This window comes from Cutaneotrichosporon oleaginosum (assembly GCF_008065305.1).
Source record: "Cutaneotrichosporon oleaginosum strain ATCC 20508 chromosome Unknown ATCC20508_contig04, whole genome shotgun sequence".
Classification (NCBI taxonomy): domain Eukaryota; kingdom Fungi; phylum Basidiomycota; class Tremellomycetes; order Trichosporonales; family Trichosporonaceae; genus Cutaneotrichosporon; species Cutaneotrichosporon oleaginosum.
Window position 1 is genome coordinate 2,293,310 of NW_027072173.1, and position 17,246 is coordinate 2,310,555.

Sequence of the window (17,246 nt, forward strand, 5' to 3'; positions counted from 1 at the left end):
GTTGCGTAGTAGCCCATAGGCCACACCGAGTACGTGGCGTGTGTGAGAGGAGGTCATGCCTAGTGTCATAGCATCTGCACCGTCTCGTATAGCTTGCGCGTTTCTGCATCAACCACACAAACAATAACTTGACATGCAACTGTTTCGGGGGACTCTGACAGCGCCTTGAACATGCACGCGTCGAGGCCGTAGGGCATAGCCTAGGAGCATGAGTCAGAGACGGCCTGGGCCTCTCCGCGTGATCTCCTAAACTGTGGCATGTGTTCCAGCATAGGGGAATCTGCTAAGCGCCCCATCCTCACCGTACGTCGTTCCCCGCCATCGCTGGAATTCCTAACAACTGGCCATCAGTAACAGCTGCTAGCCGCAGCATCGTAGCTCATAGTACGATACGCGGCGCCAGCCCGGTGAAGACGGAAAACCATGACAGGAAATGTCTTACAGCAAGGGAGATGCTACTCTCGGCGTGTGCCGGAGAACCGGAGACGTCGGCATCCCCACATTCCGGTGCCGGCATATCTGCGATAGAGGCCCTGGGGCTCTGAGAAACGTACATGCCATGCTACAGACGAGGGTGATCACAACTTGGCGGGGGGAGTGTCGACGACAGCGATGCCGCCGAGGGTTTCACGGACGGCGAGTTCGAGTGCGCGCGCGTTCGCGCGGCGCGGGGATGCGCGGGCGCGCAGGGCTTCGCGCACGCGGAACTTGAGTGCGTCTTCGGCGCGGCGGGGGAGGGCGGTCCAGCGCGTTGGGCGCATCTCGGTCGATGCGTCTGCCATGCATGCGAAGACGCGGGCGAAGTCGACGAGGGTGATGCGCACGCCGCGGACGAGGAGGCCAGCCAGCGCGGCGTACAGCGCGCGCGCGACGAACGGGTCCACGACGGCGGAGTCCCACCGGCTGAAATCTAGGACGACGTCGGCGACATCGAGCGTCGGCAGGGCGGGGAGAAACCGGCGGTTGGCGGGGGAGATGGGGCCACCGGCGTCGCTGATCGCCACGACGAGGCGGTTGGTGTTGGACGAGATAAGGAGGTCGGGGAGGACGTAGGAGGACGCGGTGCGCCACGATATCACGAGCGTCGGCGCGCCCAGCGACGAGCGCGGGCCGCGCGAGTCGTTGTTGATGTGGACGGTGTGCGGGCGGCACAGCGTCTCGAGGTGTGCCGCGTTGTTGGGCTCCAGGCGTCCTTCGAGGTGCAGCGTGTGCGCGTCGCGCAGGAGCGCGAGAGCCGCCGGCTCGCCCGCGCTCACGCCACTCGCATCGCGAGAGAAGGCAAGGACCCAGTCCACGCCGGAGGGATAGGAGGAGACGAGCACGCGCGTCCAGTCCTCGGACTGGCGCACGACGAGCTCAGAGGACATGTTGTGCGGCGGGGCGGCGGTGCAGGGACACTGCTGTTAGTGGGGGAAGGAGAAGCATTTACTCTGCCCGCCCTCGCGACGTGGAGGAGCGCCGGAGGATGTCGTCGGACGGAGACGGAGACGGCGGCGGCGGCCTGATCTGCGAGAAGAGATGAGAGATGGGATGGAGGACGGGAGACGTCTACATTGAGTTGTGCTGGTGCTCGATGTCCGGCCTGGATAATTGCATTTACCGGACGGCACGGCGCCGGTCATCAGCCTCGGCGCGGAAGCAAATGTGATTACCCGCTGAGCTTGACTGTGGGGGTGTGGCGGCAGAGGACTCGTTGAGTTCTCTCTGCGTCACTCTTCGGATCTAGTGCAGCCCAGCGCATGCCAAGCCAGATTATAGTCTCAGCCCTCCCCGCATGATAGCTGCCGTGATGCGGTCGGCGATTACAGAAATCTCGGAGGCGGATAGCGCTAATCACCGGGTCAGGGCATGTCCGATCTGGCTGGCTGGCTGGGCATCGGGCATGAGCGCACGATTGCGACGTTGCGCACTGAGTCTGGGGGGCCGCTCAGACAGCGTTGGCGTAGGTGTTCGGGAGAAGCTTCCTCATGCGGTATCGTTCTTGCGAAGGTTGTGGGTCCGGGATGCAGAATACCGAACGTTAAGACAATTAGATAAGGTGCTTGCCACTAGTTGCCAGTCGCGCAAGGACGGGCATCCTCAGACCTTGTGGAGAGTAATATCGTCTATAGATGCATTGATACAAAACTGTCTACGCCACCTCCACGACGGCGACCTTGACAGCAGGCGGTGGCGGAGCCTTGTTGCGCTTCCGCGCGGCCTCCTCCTCCAGCTGCGCCTCCACGCCCTGCCCCTCACCCCCCTCCTCTGCCCACTCCCCCTCCTTGGCCTCCCGCTTACACCGCGCACACATGCACCAGCCGCCGAGGGGCCCGCTGGCCCACTCCCGCCTTTCAGCAACGGGCAGCCGGATATCGCAGTAATGATTGAGGATTTCTTCGCCAGCCTTAACGCCGGCCGGTTGCGCCATGCGCTCCTCCCGCGCCGTCAATACGATCGTCCCCGCCCAATCCCACGACACGTTGGGGTCGCAATCGTGGTTCGCAAGACACCAGTACGGGTGCACGGCCGCGACGTCCGGCTTGCCGTCGAGCGGGTTCTTGCGCGCGCTCGCCGTGCCCCTAAACTTGGCGTACAACGTATTGAGGACCCACGTATCGTACTGCGGCGCCGCGAACACGTCCACATCCATCGTCTCCAAAATGTGCAGCGGCACCTCGACATTGTACTTGAAGCTCCACGGGAGGGTGGGGTGTGGCGTAAAGTCGCCCCAAATATACTTGACTTCGGGCACGTCGAGGGGGTGCACGTCGCCCTGCGCGGCGAGGGCGAGCACGCGCGCGAGCAACAGGAGATGAAGGCTCTCGTCGGCTTCGTGCGGTGCGGGGTCTTTGCCGATCTCGTCCGCGCCCGTGCCGCACACCGCCGGGTGGTAGCGCTCTGCGTGCGCCGCACACGCCGCCGAGCAGAACACGGTGTCGTAGCACTCGTCGCACAGCACGACGCCCGCGCGGTCGCGCGGCAGCTCGGACGAGCACGCGTCGCACACGCTGTCCTTCATCCGGTTGTTGGCGGTGAGGAGCGAGTACTCTTCCAGCACCTTTTCGCCGGGCGCAATGTCCGCTGTCGCGAACACGCCCAGCTGCGAGCACGTCGTGCCCAGCGCCACTCCGTCCAAGAGCACCGGGAGCGTCGCGACCTGCACCGCGCACTTGGGCGCAAAGCGCTGAAGCGTCGCGTTCAGCTCGGCGAGCGACGCGGCCGAGAAGCGGTCCGGCTCGTGCTCGTTCCACGGGTATACTTCGCGGCGCACGAGCGTGGTGTCGGGAAGGACATCGGGGGCGAAGATGTCCGCTGGTGGGGCGGGCATCCGCTTCGCGACGGCCGCTTCGAGCGCGGCGCGCAGGGAGGCTAGCTCCGTGTCGTTCGGCGACGCGTCCAGGCCGCGCTTGAGGAATGTCGCTGCTGACGACAGGCAGCCGGCGTCGAGCAGAGCGCGGGTGAGAAGGCGGTATGCGGCGGCCGCGCCGCGGTCTGCCATCTCGCCCTGCAGGCCGTCGAGCACAGATGGCGCATCGTAGGGTGCTAGAGCGGCCGCGGCCTCTTCGTGGTACTCGAAGCCCTCGGTGCGCGCCTCATCTGCTAGCAGAAGCGCGCGGTATGCGTCCCCGGCTGCGAGGTCGGGATACCCCAGGGTCGCGTGCACGCGGGCACGCTCGAGGTACGCTACGAGGTCGTAGGGCGAATCGGCGAGGCGGGCAGTTATCTCGGCGCGCTGGCGCAGCGCCGTGTCAATGTCTTCTTGACACGGCGCGGTGGTTACGGAGGACGATGTCGGACCGACACCATTAGGCTCGGTCTTGGCATCGTCTGTCGTTTTCGAGACGCCGGTAGCCGCTGTTTCGTGGGTCTGAATCTCGACAGGCATCGCGCGTGGGCCGCGCGGGTCGATGTAGTGCTTGGTGGCCTGGGTATCTGGGTGAGATGGAGGTGTTGGGTGGCAAATGATCGACAACGTCAGGTGAAAAATCTTGGCACGTGACCGCGCGGCTTCCTGTGCACACGGAGAACGGTCGGGTTCACGCAAAGTATCAAGCGCGGCGATACCACTCATAATCCTTGCATTCGGCGAGACGTGTACAAAAGGCTTTAGACACCCAAACTACGGACGCGTCGCAATAATGAACATCGAGTGCAGCACACCAGGAATCCAGCAGAGCGCCCAAAGCTGAAGTCAGATAGCACGCCGACGCCTCAGGCTCACGAGGATGTTGACTAGAATGTCACAGCCACATCCGGCCTTGATGAACACGGGGACAGGCGGGAGGAAGATGGCGAGGATGAAGAGGAATACGTTGCCAACTCCAGATCGGGGACGCATGGCACGCTCGGGGGCTGGGGTGAGTGGTGCACGACAGCATAGTGGTGGTCAGTGGCCAAGCAGAAATATCAGCCCCACGCATACCCACTGTATTGGATGTCGTAGCGGTCCATAGGACTCCAGTTCTGACTCTGGTTGAAGGGTGTCTCTTCGCTCGGCAGGATGTTGGTCTTGCTCGACATGGGGGGGTAGATGTGAGTTGCTGGGGAGGGCGATGAGCCGAGGGACTTGACCTCTGCGGATGACGGGGACAGGGAGCGCGGAGGCTTGCGGTCGAGTGACGAAACGACGTGAGGGGCGGAAAAGTGGCCTCTTGCCACGTAGGTTTATCGTGTTGGCGGATAGGGGTTATAGGATGTTTGAGCAGTATGGAGACACGGATGGATTCTGTGCGATTGGGATAGCTGAGGGCTCGGCGCGTTAGATCGTATTGCTAGTGGGAAAGCAGCAAGGGAGTGCCCGCTGGGTGGTCAAAGTCAGAGTTCGAATCCCGGAGGTCCGGTGACTGTGGGGAGGGCAGAGGGCTTCCGTCGTCCGATAATATGGGGTTGGTTGGGATGGCGAGGTCGAGGGCGTTCAGCAGTGAGAAGGGGTCCTCGGAGGGCAAGTCCGTCGAGAAGAGCAGGAAGAAGGGCGGGGTGGGGGTAGATGTGGGAGGGGATACGTGTAGCATCTTATATTGGCAGGAAAGAGAGTGAGAGGACGCCGAAGGGCGTCGATTGCTGTGAGAGCGCCCCGTTGAGATCGAGAGATCTATGACGCGCTAGCTGATGGCTGCTGCTGGCTCCTGAGGCACGCTGTGCGTCTGCCGCTTGCGACGGTGACCTAGAGGAATGGTAGGAAGTAATAAGCAATGAGTGGGGGATCCATTTGAAGTGTGCGAGGAGGCAGATTGCCATGAAAGAGATGCGAGGAATGACACTGTGGAATGTCACCTGCGTAAGTAAATGTGAGTGAGAAATGTCAGCGGTAAGTGGCGTGCAGTGGTGAGAAATGGCGGCGCAAAGCAAGCCACTTGATTTCCCCTTGCGTCTCCTACCCTCCTCTGCCGTACCCGGCTACTCTCGCGCCCCCATACAGGCGCCGCTCCGCCGTCGAGGTATACTTACATGCCTACATCCGCCCGCTACCGCCTCCGCCCATCCACAACGCCCTTGCCCGGGATCTTGCCGCTCGCCTTCATTGCGCGCTTGTAGAACGTCTGCTTGGCCTTGTTCGCGGCGACGACGCGCTCTCGTGGCCCCACGACAGGCGGGAGAGCAGTGCCCGCAAGCACTGGCGGGAGGAGGTGCACGGCGCGGTCGCTGATGTCAGCTCTTCTCTTTCCATGGGACTCACTCAAGCACGCGAACCGTCGGCGCCTGTTTTCCTTTGCCTCCCTTCCGTCGGCGCTTCTTTGCCCGCTCCTCCCCCTTGGTCTTCTCCTGGGACTTCTCCGTCGCGAGTTGCGCGTCGGCCGCGGCGAGCATGTCCGCCGACAGCGGCGCGGCGTCGAGCTCGCCAAAGTCGTCGAACGTCGTCTTGGTGCCGACAGACTGCGACTTGGCCTTCTTGGACTTGAGCGCCGGTACTTCGAGCACGGGGCCCTTCTTGCGTCGCGAGGCCATCTCATCTGCAAACTTGGGGTCCGCCGCCATGGCGCGTCCCTCCATCGCCGCCATCATCGCGTCCATCTTGCTCTTGAGCGCGGAAGAAACGGGGCGGGAGAAGAGGCCTTCCTCGTCGCTTTCTTCTTCGTCTTCTTCTTCCTCTGCCTCATCCTCCTCCTCTTCTTCATCTTCTTCGGCGTCCTCGTCCTCGTCCTCGAGCGCATCGAAGTCGTCGTCTCCATCCTCGTCGAAGTCCGATTCCTCCTCCTCCTCTTCCATTTGCGAGTCGCCCTCGCCCGCCACCATTGCCGCGTCCATTCGCCGCCTCAAGCGCGCCGCCTCGGAGTCATCCTTGTCCTCGCTGTCTTCGCTTTCTGGATCGGACCGTTTCCTCTTCTCCTTGCTCGGTTTCTTCGCCTTGGCCTCAGCGACTCGCGCTGCGCGGAGCTTAGCTGCCTCACGCTTGGCCTTGCGCTCCCTGTCGTCAGCTCGTTCCGGGGCAGACTCACTCTTCCTCAGCCGCTGCACGCTTACGCTCATCTGCAGCACCGGCGCGCATGCCGACCGCTTCGGGCGCGGCATCCGAGTCTGAGTCGGAGCCCGACTGCTCCTCCTCATCGTCCGAAGGGACATCGGAAGGAATGCCAGGCGACGACGGGGCAGCATAGTCAAAGTCGTCATCGTCCCCAAACGTCATCTTCTTGCCCGCGGCGGGTGCGATGGCCGCGCTCGGTCCAGCGCGCTTCTTGCCCATGGTTGTTGTGTAAGTGTTGTCTACCGAAAGCCAACAGCTGGCGGAGTTCAAAATCTCGAGAAGTGGAGGTGCACGCGAGATACTTTCCCACGGTCCCACATCTCTGGATGACCAAGAAGTGGAGGTCCAAGATTTTGTGATGACACACATCTACACAGACCACCATGCAGGCCGCGCGCGAGAACGACAACCCTGCGCTCGAGGACGAGCTGTTGGCCGACGAGGAGATTGCCGAGGTGGTCGAAGACGACGGCGGCGAGCCGATGGACGACGACGACGACATGGACGACGGGGATGCGGGAGAAGACGAGACGATGGAGATCGGCGAAGACCAGCTCGAGGACAACTCGATCGGGGCGAGCTGTGAGTCGTCTGACAGCGGCGCTGACGCCAGCCATCCACGAAGCGCAGAAGTCGATTTTTGCGCTGCACCCTCACCCGCGGTTCCCGAACCCGCCGTTGGCGGTGTCGGGCGGCGAAGACGACATGGCGTACATTTTCGCGCCGCTGCCCGAGGAGAGCGGGGCGGCGATCAACGGCGACGCGTGGGCGCCCATCAAGCTTGATGGGCATGCGGACTCGGTCGTGGCCGTCGAGTTCAGCCACGACGGCGAGATGGTCGCCACGGGCGGCATGGACGGCAAGGTGCGGGTGTGGAAGCGGACGTCTACGGGCGACGACTATGGCGCGTGGGCGCCGCTCGCCGAGCTCGACTCGGGCAGCGAGGTGCAGTGGCTGCACTGGCATCCGCGGGGGCCTGTCGTCGCGGCCGGGTGCGAAGACAGCAATGTGTGGCTGTGGCAGCTGCCGTCGGGCGACGTGATGACTGTGCTTACGGGCCACACGATGCCGGTCACGGCGGGCGTGTTCCCGCCGCCGTTGGGGCGGCAGATCCTCACCGCGTCGCTTGACTCGACGCTTATCCTGTGGAACCCAAGCGCGTCCGCTCCCATGTTCAAGCTCGGCGTGTTCCACTCGTCCAGCGACATGGTCGACCCCGCCGAGCACGGTATCACCGCGCTCGCGGTGAGCCCGAACGGCTCGTTGGCCGCCGTCGGCAGCGCGGCGGGCAAGGTCAAGCTCGTGAGCTTGCCCAAAGGCGAGATTGTGGGGACGCTCGAGGGACACGCGGACGGCGAGAGCATCGAGGCCCTCGCGTTCGTCGACGTCCTCGGCGGCGCCGGGGGTGGGAAGGGCGTCGTACTCGTGTCGGGCGCGACGGACGGCAAGGGCTTCGTGTGGGACTGTGCGACGGGGCGTGTGCGCGCTGAGCTCCAGCATGATGTGAGTGGACAGGGCATGGCATTTGGAGTCGCTCTGACAGCAGGAACCCATCACATCGCTTGCACCCCACCCAGCGCCGAATGTCCACCTCGTGACGTCGGGGTCGGCGGACCGGACGCTCAAGACGTGGGATGTGCGCAACGGCACCCTCGTGGGCCACCACAAGGGGCACGCGGGTGTCGTGAACGGCGTGGTTGTCGCGCCGGCGCTGGAGGGCGAGACGTCGCCCGCGGGCCTGCCCGCATCGCAGCTCATCATGAGCGCAGGCGACGAGGGCGTGAGCCTCATGTGGCGGGTGTAGCGATGTTGCCGCTGCGGGGCGAGGGTCATAGAATGTAGACTGTACTATGCGAGGGTAATCTGGCGTTGATCTACAGCAGGACGCGGCGATACAAAGGATACATGCAAGACTACCTCCGCGCACGCTTGATCAGCGCCGTCGCCACCAAGCCCGTGACCGCCGCTGCGCCCGCCAAAATGCCCATGCCTGGGGTCAGTGCTGCTTCCCCCCGACATACCGATGTATCCGTCACGCGCGACAGCACGGTCAATGACCTGCCGCAAGCTCTGCGCCTGCATGTTCTCCGGTTCGACGGCAAGGAGGAGGTCTGGTGTCAACCACAGTCTAACCGCCTCGGCGACGCAACGTACCATTGAACTTGCGCGCATACGTATAGTTGCGCAGCTTGTAGTACCCGACAGCAATGTAGTATGAGCACTCGCGGCGGTGGCTCGGCGACGCGGAGTAGATTTCTGGCATCAGACACTGCCAACGTGCCACTCACCCTGCAGCAGCTTGACACCTTCGGTCTGCAGATCCGCGCTATTCGACTTGACGAGGCCCCATCCTGGCGTCAGCGCGTCCGCGCGTCCGCGGCTCACATACCGTAGTTGAACTTGGACTGGGTGGTGACGTGCCCGCTCTCGATTTCCTTGTAGTACTGGTTCCGCAAGACCTGGTGTGAGCGCTCACGGCGGTGGAGGACGCACCTCGAGCTCGTCGTAGCTGAGCGAGCACTCGGCTTCGGCGGCGTATGGGAGATCTGTGGCGACAGAGGTCATGGTGATGTCGTGGAACGGGAGATGGAGATGGAGATGGAGAGATGGGAGCTGGAGATGCAGCCGAAGTCAAGCTTGCCAGTGGCGCAGCCGGCATCCACTCGTCACCGTCGGCTTGAGCCGGGAGCAATGCCACGTGTAATATCGGAGACCCCGCAATGGCGGACCTCCACCCGTGCCTGCTCACCCAATAGAGACGGGAGCTTATCATTCCTTATTCCACGCCGTCCACTGTATCCTAATCATAATCCTAATCCTAATGGCGTCTTATTCGGTCCGACTAATTTCCAAGTATTACGGCCGTTGGAAAACGCGTCATACGATGTATCCAATCCCAAGCCCACCTCCGCCTCCGCTCCCGTCTCTTCTTCAACGCTCTCTTCTCATCTCTCACTCACCCACTTCTCCACTCCATCTCTCAGCATGCTCGCCTTCCGCGCCATCGCCCGCCCTGCCGCCGTCGCTTTCCGCGCGCGCCCCGTCGTCGCCCGCGCCGGCATGGCCATGCGCTTCGCCTCGAGTGAGTAGCGGAACAGGGGGGTGGACGGGCGGAAACGAGTCTCTGTGTGAGACGACAGATGCCTTGCTTGTGGAGAGACGGGCGAAGAGCTTCTCACCCCTCCCCCCTCTCTTCTCTTCTCCCTTCCCCTCCCCTCCCTTCCCTTTGCGCTCCGCGCCATTATGCCCACGTCCACTAACCACAGCCAAGAAGTTCTCGGAGGACCACGAGTGGGTCCAGGTCGACGGCCAGGTCGCGACCATCGGCATCACCGAGTACGCGCAAAAGGCGCTCGGGGACGTCGTCTTCGTCGAGCTTCCCTCGGTCGGCTCGGAGATTGAGGCTGGCGGTGAGTTTGCGGCGCGGTTGTGAGGAGCGGAAGTCGGGCGGGGAGCATCGGCCGCCGTGCGGAGGACTTGGTGTGACGCACGGGAGGTTTGGCGCATCTGCAACGATAGCGGCGGAAAGAGCCCCCCAACCGCTGGTGGAGGTCGCTAACACCCAGAGTCGATCGGCGGCGTCGAGTCTGTCAAGGCTGCGTCGGACATCTACGCCCCCGTCTCGGGCACGATCGAGGAGATCAACGAGACGCTTGGCGACTCGCCGAGCCTCGTGAACAAGGAGGCCGAGACTGGCGGTGAGTAATCAGTCGTACGCGGGCCGTCCGTGCGACCGAGTCGGAGCAGTGTTTGCTCCGCTCTCACCTTCGGCAGTCATTCTGGAGCTTCACTGACCGCAGGCTGGCTTGCCAAGATCAAGCTCTCGGAGCCCCGCGAGCTCGAGGACTTGATGGACGAGGCGGCGTACAAGACCTTCTGCGAGGAGCAGTAAGATAGCGAGGAAATGGATTCTGGTGTCGTGTGAGGCGCAGGAGTGAGGGGTTATCGTGGCGTGAGGAGATGCCCGTGCAAGTCAGTCGCGCAGTCGCTGTGGCCACCAACATCAGGAGCCTTCTAACCCCTCTCCGTCGTCACTAGGACACAGGTTTCACGTTCACTGCCCAGTCGTGAAAGCTACGCAACTGCGCTGATCTCTGCTCGTCTGACCTCGATGCTCAACGCTCTAATTTCCCACACATGCGCATTGTCAAGTTCACGTTTTCTATGTCTACATGCAAGATGGGACGCCTCGGCGCCATGCAAAGCTGCGCTTAGGCAATCACGATCTCCCAGTCGTCGACGACCTTGACGCCAGGGTTCTTGATCGTGAGGATGCCTGCGCGCGGCTCCTTGGCCTTCGGCGCCCCCTTTTCCCACTCAAACTGCACCTCTCGCCCGGCGACAGTTACGCTGCTCGGCGCCTTATTGAGGCCGAGGACACGCACGCGCTCGACGCCAACGGCGGCGATGGAGCGCGCAAAGGCGTTGTGCGCGTCGTGCGGCACCTTTTGCGTGCTCCGCAACCGGCCGTCGGCGTACGCCAACTCGCGGTGCACGAACTCGCCGCGCTCCCACGCGAACGTCTCGCCGTCGTCGAGGTACAGCTGCCCGTGCGCGCCGTTCTTCCCCAGCGCGACGGTGAGCGTCACGGGGTCCTGGCCCATGAGGGACGAGGCGCGGCGCACGCGCTCGCGCGAGGGGAAGATGTGTCCGCCTTCAATTAGCAGCGGGAACTTGTCGAGCGGCGTGTCGAGCGTGATGTTGCGCGGCTTCGCGCGCGCAGGCCACATCCGCGCACTGAAGTAGTCGTAGTACGGCTCGTTGGCGGCAAGGTACACTTCTGTAGTGGTTGCGCCCTCAACCACGACCGGCTTGAAGAGCAGTCCGGAGTCGCCAACGTAATACTGGTCATCGACTGCGGCGCCGGACTCGTCGGCCGGGAACTTGGCGTACTGTGGCCAGATGACGGGGTAGCCCTTGGTCGCCGCGTCGTGGAACGCGTTGTACCACGTCGGCAGGAGAGTGTAGCGCAGGCGCAGCGCGTCACGAAGGTGCGAGCGGATGGGCTCGTCGTACAGGTACGGCTCGCGGCGCTTCGTGTCGATGTGCGCGTGAGCGCGCATAAACGGCATGAACGCGCCGGCCTGGTACCAGCGCACGAGCATTTCAGTGCCGGGGTTGCCGAAGAATCCGCCGATGTCAGCGCCAACGAAGCTCATACCCGCAATCGAGTTGGAGAGGAACATGGCACTCTCGCCAGCGAGGTGCTCCCACGTGCCAAGATTGTCGCCCGTCCAGATCGCCCCGTACCGGTGCGAGCCGGCAAAGTAGGCGCGCGAAAGGACAAAGGGACGCTTCTTGGTCGGCTCACGAACGGAGATCGCGTGCTGCGTCTGGTTGTGGAACAGCATGCCGTTGATGTTGTGCACGTCTCGGTGCTCCCAACCCCCGGCGTGAATGTTGTCCTTGGGCATCGTGATCTCCGGGCCGTCAAAGACGGAAGGCTCGTTCATGTCATTCCACACAAACAGCGCCTTAGTCTGGTCCGCCCATGTCTCGAAGGAAAACATGCGCGTCCACCACTCCCACGACTTCGGGTTGAAGAAGTCGACCCACACGGATGAGCCAGGCCAGCACCAGCCGTCAAAGTTGTTGTTGTCGGCCTTCTTGATTAGGATATCGAGGTCAAGCGAGTCCTTGTAGACACGGAAGGAGTCAGTACGCTTGATGTGCGGGTCCACGATAGCAACCATCTGTCGTCAGCCAGAGTCCAGGAAAACGCCCTCACCTTGCGCCCGAGCTTGGCGACCTGGTCAAGCATCGCAACCGGATCCGGGAACATCTTCTTGTTCCAGTCAAAGTAACGGTGCTCGTCGGCGTACTCGATGTCAAGCCAGGTTACGTCAAGTGGCATGTCTGCCTCCTCAAAGCGGTCCTGGACCTCAATCACCTCGCCCTGAGTGTTGTAGTTCCAGCGGCACTGGTGGTACGCAGTTGCAAACTGAGGTGGCATCTGCGCAGGGCCTGTGAGGGTGGCGTACTGCTCGAAAAGAGCAGTTGGGTTTGGACCAGGGAGAAGGAGTAGGTCCATGATGCCACTCTCCGAGATCCAGTGCGTCTGCACGCCCTTGGTGTGGGCGACATCAACCCACGTCTCGGACGCGACGAGGTTGAGCACACCTACTGTGCCCTGGGCACTGTGCGCGTGGAGGAGCGGCACGGCGCCGTACAATGCCATAGGGCTGTCAGCGACGTACTCGAAGATGTCGACGTTCCAGAGACGGTATGGCTCAGAGTAGTAGCTGCCCTCGCCGATAGTGTCAGGCAGCGAGAGGGGAGAAGCATGCTCCGGGAGACCAAAGACGTGCTTGGCGCGAGGGAAGGTGAGGTCGAGCGAGAACGCCTCGGGGCCTGCTGTCAGCATCGATTGGGGGTGGCCACTCACCCTTGGGCTTGGAGTCGCGCCATCGCTTCCAGTGCTCCTCGAACAAGTCACCATCCTCTGTCTCAAACCAGGAGCGGTCGATGGTCGCCTCGAAAGGCTTCTGTTCCTCGGGCTCGGACTTGACTTCGACAGGCTCCTCAGTCGTAACCTCGGCTCCTTCTTCAGTCTTGACCTCCTCGCCGTCCTCAGCCTTGACGACCTCCTCTTCCTCAATAGCAATCTCTTTAGTGCGGAAGTGCTCCATGTGGAAGAGCCCTCGATCGTTGAACACAATCTCCTCGGTGCCACCGCGCAGCATAGCAATGCGCAGGGGCGAGTGGTTGATCCGTAGTTCTAGCCCGGTGCCATACTTGATTGAGCTCACGCCTTTCTTCGTAGTGATGGAGGCCCTAACGTGCGCCGGCTCGGGAGAGAGGAGCGCCCACTTGGCCGTCTCGTTGTACCGGCGCCATGGGGACGCCGAGCCGACCTCGTCGACGCGAACCTGTGCGATGTCGCCGTCGAGGACGTCCACGCGTAGTTCAAAGCCGACGTCGGGGTAGAGCGTCGATGTGAGGGGAAAAGTCCAGGCAGCGTCCTTCGCCGGGGTACCAATGTGAGGAGAGACGGCGGGCGAAGGCGAGCCGAGCGAGTAGGGTGAGGTGAAGTCGGCTACTTCAGACTTGCTGGAGAGAGGACGGAGACGGCGACAGAACGAGGTCTGCGCGCACTCTTTGAAGTCCTCGCGCTTGACGGCGTGAGCGCCTAGAGCGAGGAGGAGAGCTGGGAGGAGCAGCTTCATGGTGAGTGCTCCTCTGATGATTGTGGACGAGGGAGAAGGGAGACAAGAGAGAGACGAGGAGATCTCGAGATGGTGAGTGCCAAGTGGAGGGTGGAGGGGTGACGCGCTTCAAGGGTCCGCTGCCCCACGCCTTGTCGGCATCGGCCCGACTCCCCAGTTCTGTCGCCGGGAGACTGGGTATTACGATTGGTGGATTAGCGGAATCAAACTGAAGCTAATGCCCAACATTGAGCGCTCGGTGGCAACGTGTTGCTGATTTTCTGCCTCCGCATTAATCACCTTGCCTTCCTCCCCTCGCGCCACCAGCTGCCTCCACCCTCGACGTCCACCCCGCTCATCATCACAACAAGCCTCCTCATCGCGTCTCTCTTCTCCTCTCCTCCCTCTCTCAAGTCTCCTCCATCTCTCTCCATTCTCCCCCCTCCGCTCCCGCGGCAAGGGGGACATACTCCCTCTCTCCTCCCCCGTTCTCCCTTCCCCCAACTTCCATCATCACCCTCCCACCATGGCATCCATCAAGCTCAAGCTCACCCTTGGTGGAATACGACCCTCGGCCCCCTCGACGCCGACTCCAGCTACAAACCGTGCGAATGGAAGCGGTAATGCTACTCCGGCAGAGTCAAGCTCCTCGCGCCTGCCCTCGGAAGGACCCTCCTCCGCACACGCGCCTCCTCTCTCCATCGCAACGCCTATCTCCGGCACCCCAAGCGAGGCGAGCACGCCCGAGGGCGCGCCTCCGAAGCGCAAGCGCAGCCGTCCACGAAAGCACACGTTGCCCATGCCCACGGCGATCCCTCCGCACGTTGCTTCACCTGCGCCCCGCGCCCGCTCCCCGTCCGTCAAGCTCGAGCACGACGACGACCCTCTCGCCTCATGGGCACTATCACCTAACGCCGACTACGGTACTCCCATGGACACGAGTACGCCCGCGACTCCGTGGAGGGAGGGCAGCGAGGATATGACGACCTTTGCGACACGTAAGCAGTGGAAACGGGTCAAGAAGCCCTTCCGTGAACTGGCGAACAAGATCCTTGCAGAGATGCGACGCAAGGATGAATACGGATTCTTCCTCGAGCCAGGTGAGTTTGCATGCTAGGGTCAGAGCTGACAGCAGTCGACGTCGACGAGTACCCAGGCTACATTGAAACCATCGGCGGGCCAGATAACGCCATGGACCTCGGCACAATGCAGCGGAAGATCGACTCTGGAGAATATCACGGCATCGAGGAGTTGGAGGTGAGCTTGAGTTCTTTATTACCGCTGACGGAAGGCCGATGCACGCCGGATGCACGCCGCGGCGCACGCATTCAACCTCCCCGGTACCGCCGCGTACCGCGAGGCCGACAAGGTCTTCAAGCACGGCATGAAGCACATCGAGCGCTCACGCCCTCTAGTTCTCACCCCCACGCCCTCACTTTCCCCTTCGGCTCGGCCATCCCACCTCCCCGACTCTGAGCGCGCCACTCCCGGTCGTCGCGGGCGGGAGATCAAGCCGGAGCATCTCATCCCTGAGGTGATGCTCGAGTTTCCTGCCAACTCGCTCCAGGCCAAGGCTGTCGGCTGGAACCTGACCGGTGGCCGTCGCGTGCGTGCTAAGCGTCTGGTCCGTGGTCGTGAGAAGTTCTCCGGCAAGTGGCGTGACATGCTGCCCGATGGAAGCTTCGACGTCGCAGAGATGGACGACCCCGCCGATATGTTCGAGCATTTGCGGACGCGCAAGGCCAGTTCATGGACGGAGGTGCCAGACTGGGTGGGGATGGGCGAGGGCGAGGAGGAGTGGTGGGACTGGGACGGGCCAGGTGGGCCAACGGGGCAGCCGCCCCTCCCGGGCGCAGCACGACTCAAGCCCAACCCTCTGAAAATGAAGAGGCTCGATCTGCAGTGGGGCCGCTTCGACGAGGTAAACGCCGACATCAGCAAAGCTCGCCTCGCGGCCCTTCCGGAAGGCCGAGCGATGCCGCACTTTACGGAACAGGATGATGTCGAGCTCCTTGCGTCTCACCTGCGCCCGGACGCACCGCGTGCGCGCCCTGGTCTGCCCGCTCAGAACTTTGTGGACGTCAACGCGGGTCAGCCCGCCTCCTGCTACCTATCAGATCTTGCGCTCGGAGACGTCCGCGGAGAAGCGTATGCGGCCAGCGTGCGCCGCTTCATGGCGGGCATCAAGACTGATCCTGAAACACACGCCGACCTCACCAGCTACGTGGAAGAGAAGTGGCACGAGGGCGTGCTGCAGTCTCGCCTCTCGCGTATTGCGCGCGACACGGCAAACACGCTTGCGACCGATCCTGCGTCGCTGTCGGAGACTGCGCGCGCAGCGTACGCCCGTCTGGCGCTCCGCAGATTGACGAGCGCGGAGAACCCGCTCGATCTCCAACCACTGCTGCGTGAGCCCGCAGACTTTGGACATACAGGCGTGGGCGGTAAGGGTGGCGTGCAGAAGGCTCTGAAGTGGGTCAGCGACGAGATTGACCGCGTGGTGCGCGAGCGCGCCGAGCTGGGCGAGAAGCTGGAAGCTGGCTTGCTGGACGGGGACGGCGACATCGCCATGGCGTTCATGTCCGAGCACAATGCGAATGGGAAGCGCGGGGCGGACGGACTGGACGTCAAGGACGCCAAGCTGGTCAAGCGGATCAAGCTGGAGGGGGATGTCAAAAGAGAGAGCCATGGGGAGGCGGCGAACGGCGACGCCAAGCCCGAGCCGACGCCGGATGGCGAGGACGGGCTGCGCGCGCTGCGGCTCGAGCTTGTCGCGCTGTCCAAGTTCTACCCGCTCGCGTCGCTCAAGAAGATGGACGCGGCGGACGCGGCGCGCCTCCTCCCCTCCAACGTGCGCAACCTCATGACGCGCCCCGCGGCCAAATAGGTTGTACAGATGCATGGTGTATGGTATATCGTCATCGCACGACTAGTACATCTCCACTTCGCAGCTGACGTCCCCCAACTCCCCCGCCGTTTCCGAGACGACGCTAGCGTCGGGGTCGACCTCGCGCCCACATCCGCGACGACCAAGCCGCAGCCGCCGCATCCCTCGCGCTTGCACCTCCGCCTTCTGCGCTTCAGCGCGCACACTCGCCGGCCACGGGCTGTTGCCGCCCCGCCGCAACGCACAACACCGGCAATGCGGCACATGCCGCCCGCCGCACGCGCACTCGCCGTGCGCCAGCATGCGCTGCAGCGCATCCGCGCGCGCGACGAGGGCGGCGAGGCGCGCCTCGAGCGCGGCGTTGTGGGCTGCGAGCTCCGCGTTGTCCGCGCGCAGGCGGACGCAGGACGCGCGGAGGGCGTCGCGGTCCGCGAGGGCGTCTTCGAGCCAGCTCGTGGTGGTGGGGGGTAAGGGGGTGGGCGTGGGCGGGGTGGGCGGGGAGGGAGAGGGGTAAGGGGCAACGTACGTGGGCGGGGAGGGGGAGGGAGAGGGGGAGGGGCAAGGAGAGAGGGAGTAGGGCGCAGCGGGGGCGAGGGCGGGGGACACGGCGGGGAGGGGGGCGGGGACCGAGGCGAGGAGGGCGCGCAGCGCCCACCTGTCTGCGGAGGGGAGGTCTGGTGTGAGCGTGGAGGAGAGGGTACGCACCGTTGCGAGAGGGGGTGGCGGAGGTCATGGTGGGCTCTGGACTGAAGGCGCTGTTAGATAGGAC

The 17,246-nt window shown here is 63.3% G+C and overlaps 8 protein-coding genes across 8 annotated transcripts; 3 read left to right on the plus strand and 5 right to left on the minus strand.

The window, feature by feature from the left end:
* Positions 1 to 578: 578 nt before the first annotated feature.
* Positions 579 to 1,367, minus strand: COLE_05346 (uncharacterized protein; the record flags this gene model as incomplete). Its single annotated transcript, XM_018423832.2, has 1 exon — positions 579 to 1,367. The coding sequence occupies one exon, from the start codon at positions 1,365 to 1,367 to the stop codon at positions 579 to 581; it is 789 nt and encodes a 262-aa protein (XP_018276997.1).
* Positions 1,368 to 2,131: 764 nt separating this feature from the next.
* On the minus strand, positions 2,132 to 4,503 carry COLE_05347 (uncharacterized protein; the record flags this gene model as incomplete). Its single annotated transcript, XM_018424857.1, has 4 exons — positions 2,132 to 4,058; positions 4,107 to 4,168; positions 4,205 to 4,335; positions 4,410 to 4,503. The coding sequence occupies 4 exons, from the start codon at positions 4,501 to 4,503 to the stop codon at positions 2,132 to 2,134; spliced, it is 2,214 nt and encodes a 737-aa protein (XP_018276996.1).
* A 944-nt stretch (positions 4,504 to 5,447) lies between these two features.
* COLE_05348 (uncharacterized protein) lies at positions 5,448 to 6,664 on the minus strand (the record flags this gene model as incomplete). Its single annotated transcript, XM_018423831.2, has 3 exons — positions 5,448 to 5,625; positions 5,660 to 6,388; positions 6,420 to 6,664. The coding sequence occupies 3 exons, from the start codon at positions 6,662 to 6,664 to the stop codon at positions 5,448 to 5,450; spliced, it is 1,152 nt and encodes a 383-aa protein (XP_018276995.1).
* Positions 6,665 to 6,945: 281 nt separating this feature from the next.
* On the plus strand, positions 6,946 to 8,249 carry COLE_05349 (uncharacterized protein; the record flags this gene model as incomplete). Its single annotated transcript, XM_018423830.2, has 3 exons — positions 6,946 to 7,027; positions 7,059 to 7,948; positions 7,992 to 8,249. The coding sequence occupies 3 exons, from the start codon at positions 6,946 to 6,948 to the stop codon at positions 8,247 to 8,249; spliced, it is 1,230 nt and encodes a 409-aa protein (XP_018276994.1).
* A 109-nt stretch (positions 8,250 to 8,358) lies between these two features.
* Positions 8,359 to 9,010, minus strand: COLE_05350 (uncharacterized protein; the record flags this gene model as incomplete). The annotated part of the gene is made up of 6 exons (XM_018423829.2): positions 8,359 to 8,435; positions 8,467 to 8,556; positions 8,600 to 8,701; positions 8,734 to 8,796; positions 8,835 to 8,904; positions 8,939 to 9,010. The coding sequence occupies 6 exons, from the start codon at positions 9,008 to 9,010 to the stop codon at positions 8,359 to 8,361; spliced, it is 474 nt and encodes a 157-aa protein (XP_018276993.1).
* A 420-nt stretch (positions 9,011 to 9,430) lies between these two features.
* COLE_05351 (uncharacterized protein) lies at positions 9,431 to 10,337 on the plus strand (the record flags this gene model as incomplete). The annotated part of the gene is made up of 4 exons (XM_018423828.2): positions 9,431 to 9,527; positions 9,712 to 9,855; positions 10,012 to 10,143; positions 10,246 to 10,337. The coding sequence occupies 4 exons, from the start codon at positions 9,431 to 9,433 to the stop codon at positions 10,335 to 10,337; spliced, it is 465 nt and encodes a 154-aa protein (XP_018276992.1).
* A 319-nt stretch (positions 10,338 to 10,656) lies between these two features.
* Positions 10,657 to 13,611, minus strand: COLE_05352 (uncharacterized protein; the record flags this gene model as incomplete). The annotated part of the gene is made up of 3 exons (XM_018426066.2): positions 10,657 to 12,138; positions 12,174 to 12,796; positions 12,831 to 13,611. 3 exons carry the CDS (start codon positions 13,609 to 13,611, stop codon positions 10,657 to 10,659), a joined length of 2,886 nt encoding a protein of 961 aa, XP_018276991.1.
* Positions 13,612 to 14,116: 505 nt separating this feature from the next.
* COLE_05353 (uncharacterized protein) lies at positions 14,117 to 16,477 on the plus strand (the record flags this gene model as incomplete). The annotated part of the gene is made up of 3 exons (XM_018423827.2): positions 14,117 to 14,690; positions 14,726 to 14,847; positions 14,882 to 16,477. 3 exons carry the CDS (start codon positions 14,117 to 14,119, stop codon positions 16,475 to 16,477), a joined length of 2,292 nt encoding a protein of 763 aa, XP_018276990.1.
* Between the last annotated feature and the right edge of the window lie 769 nt (positions 16,478 to 17,246).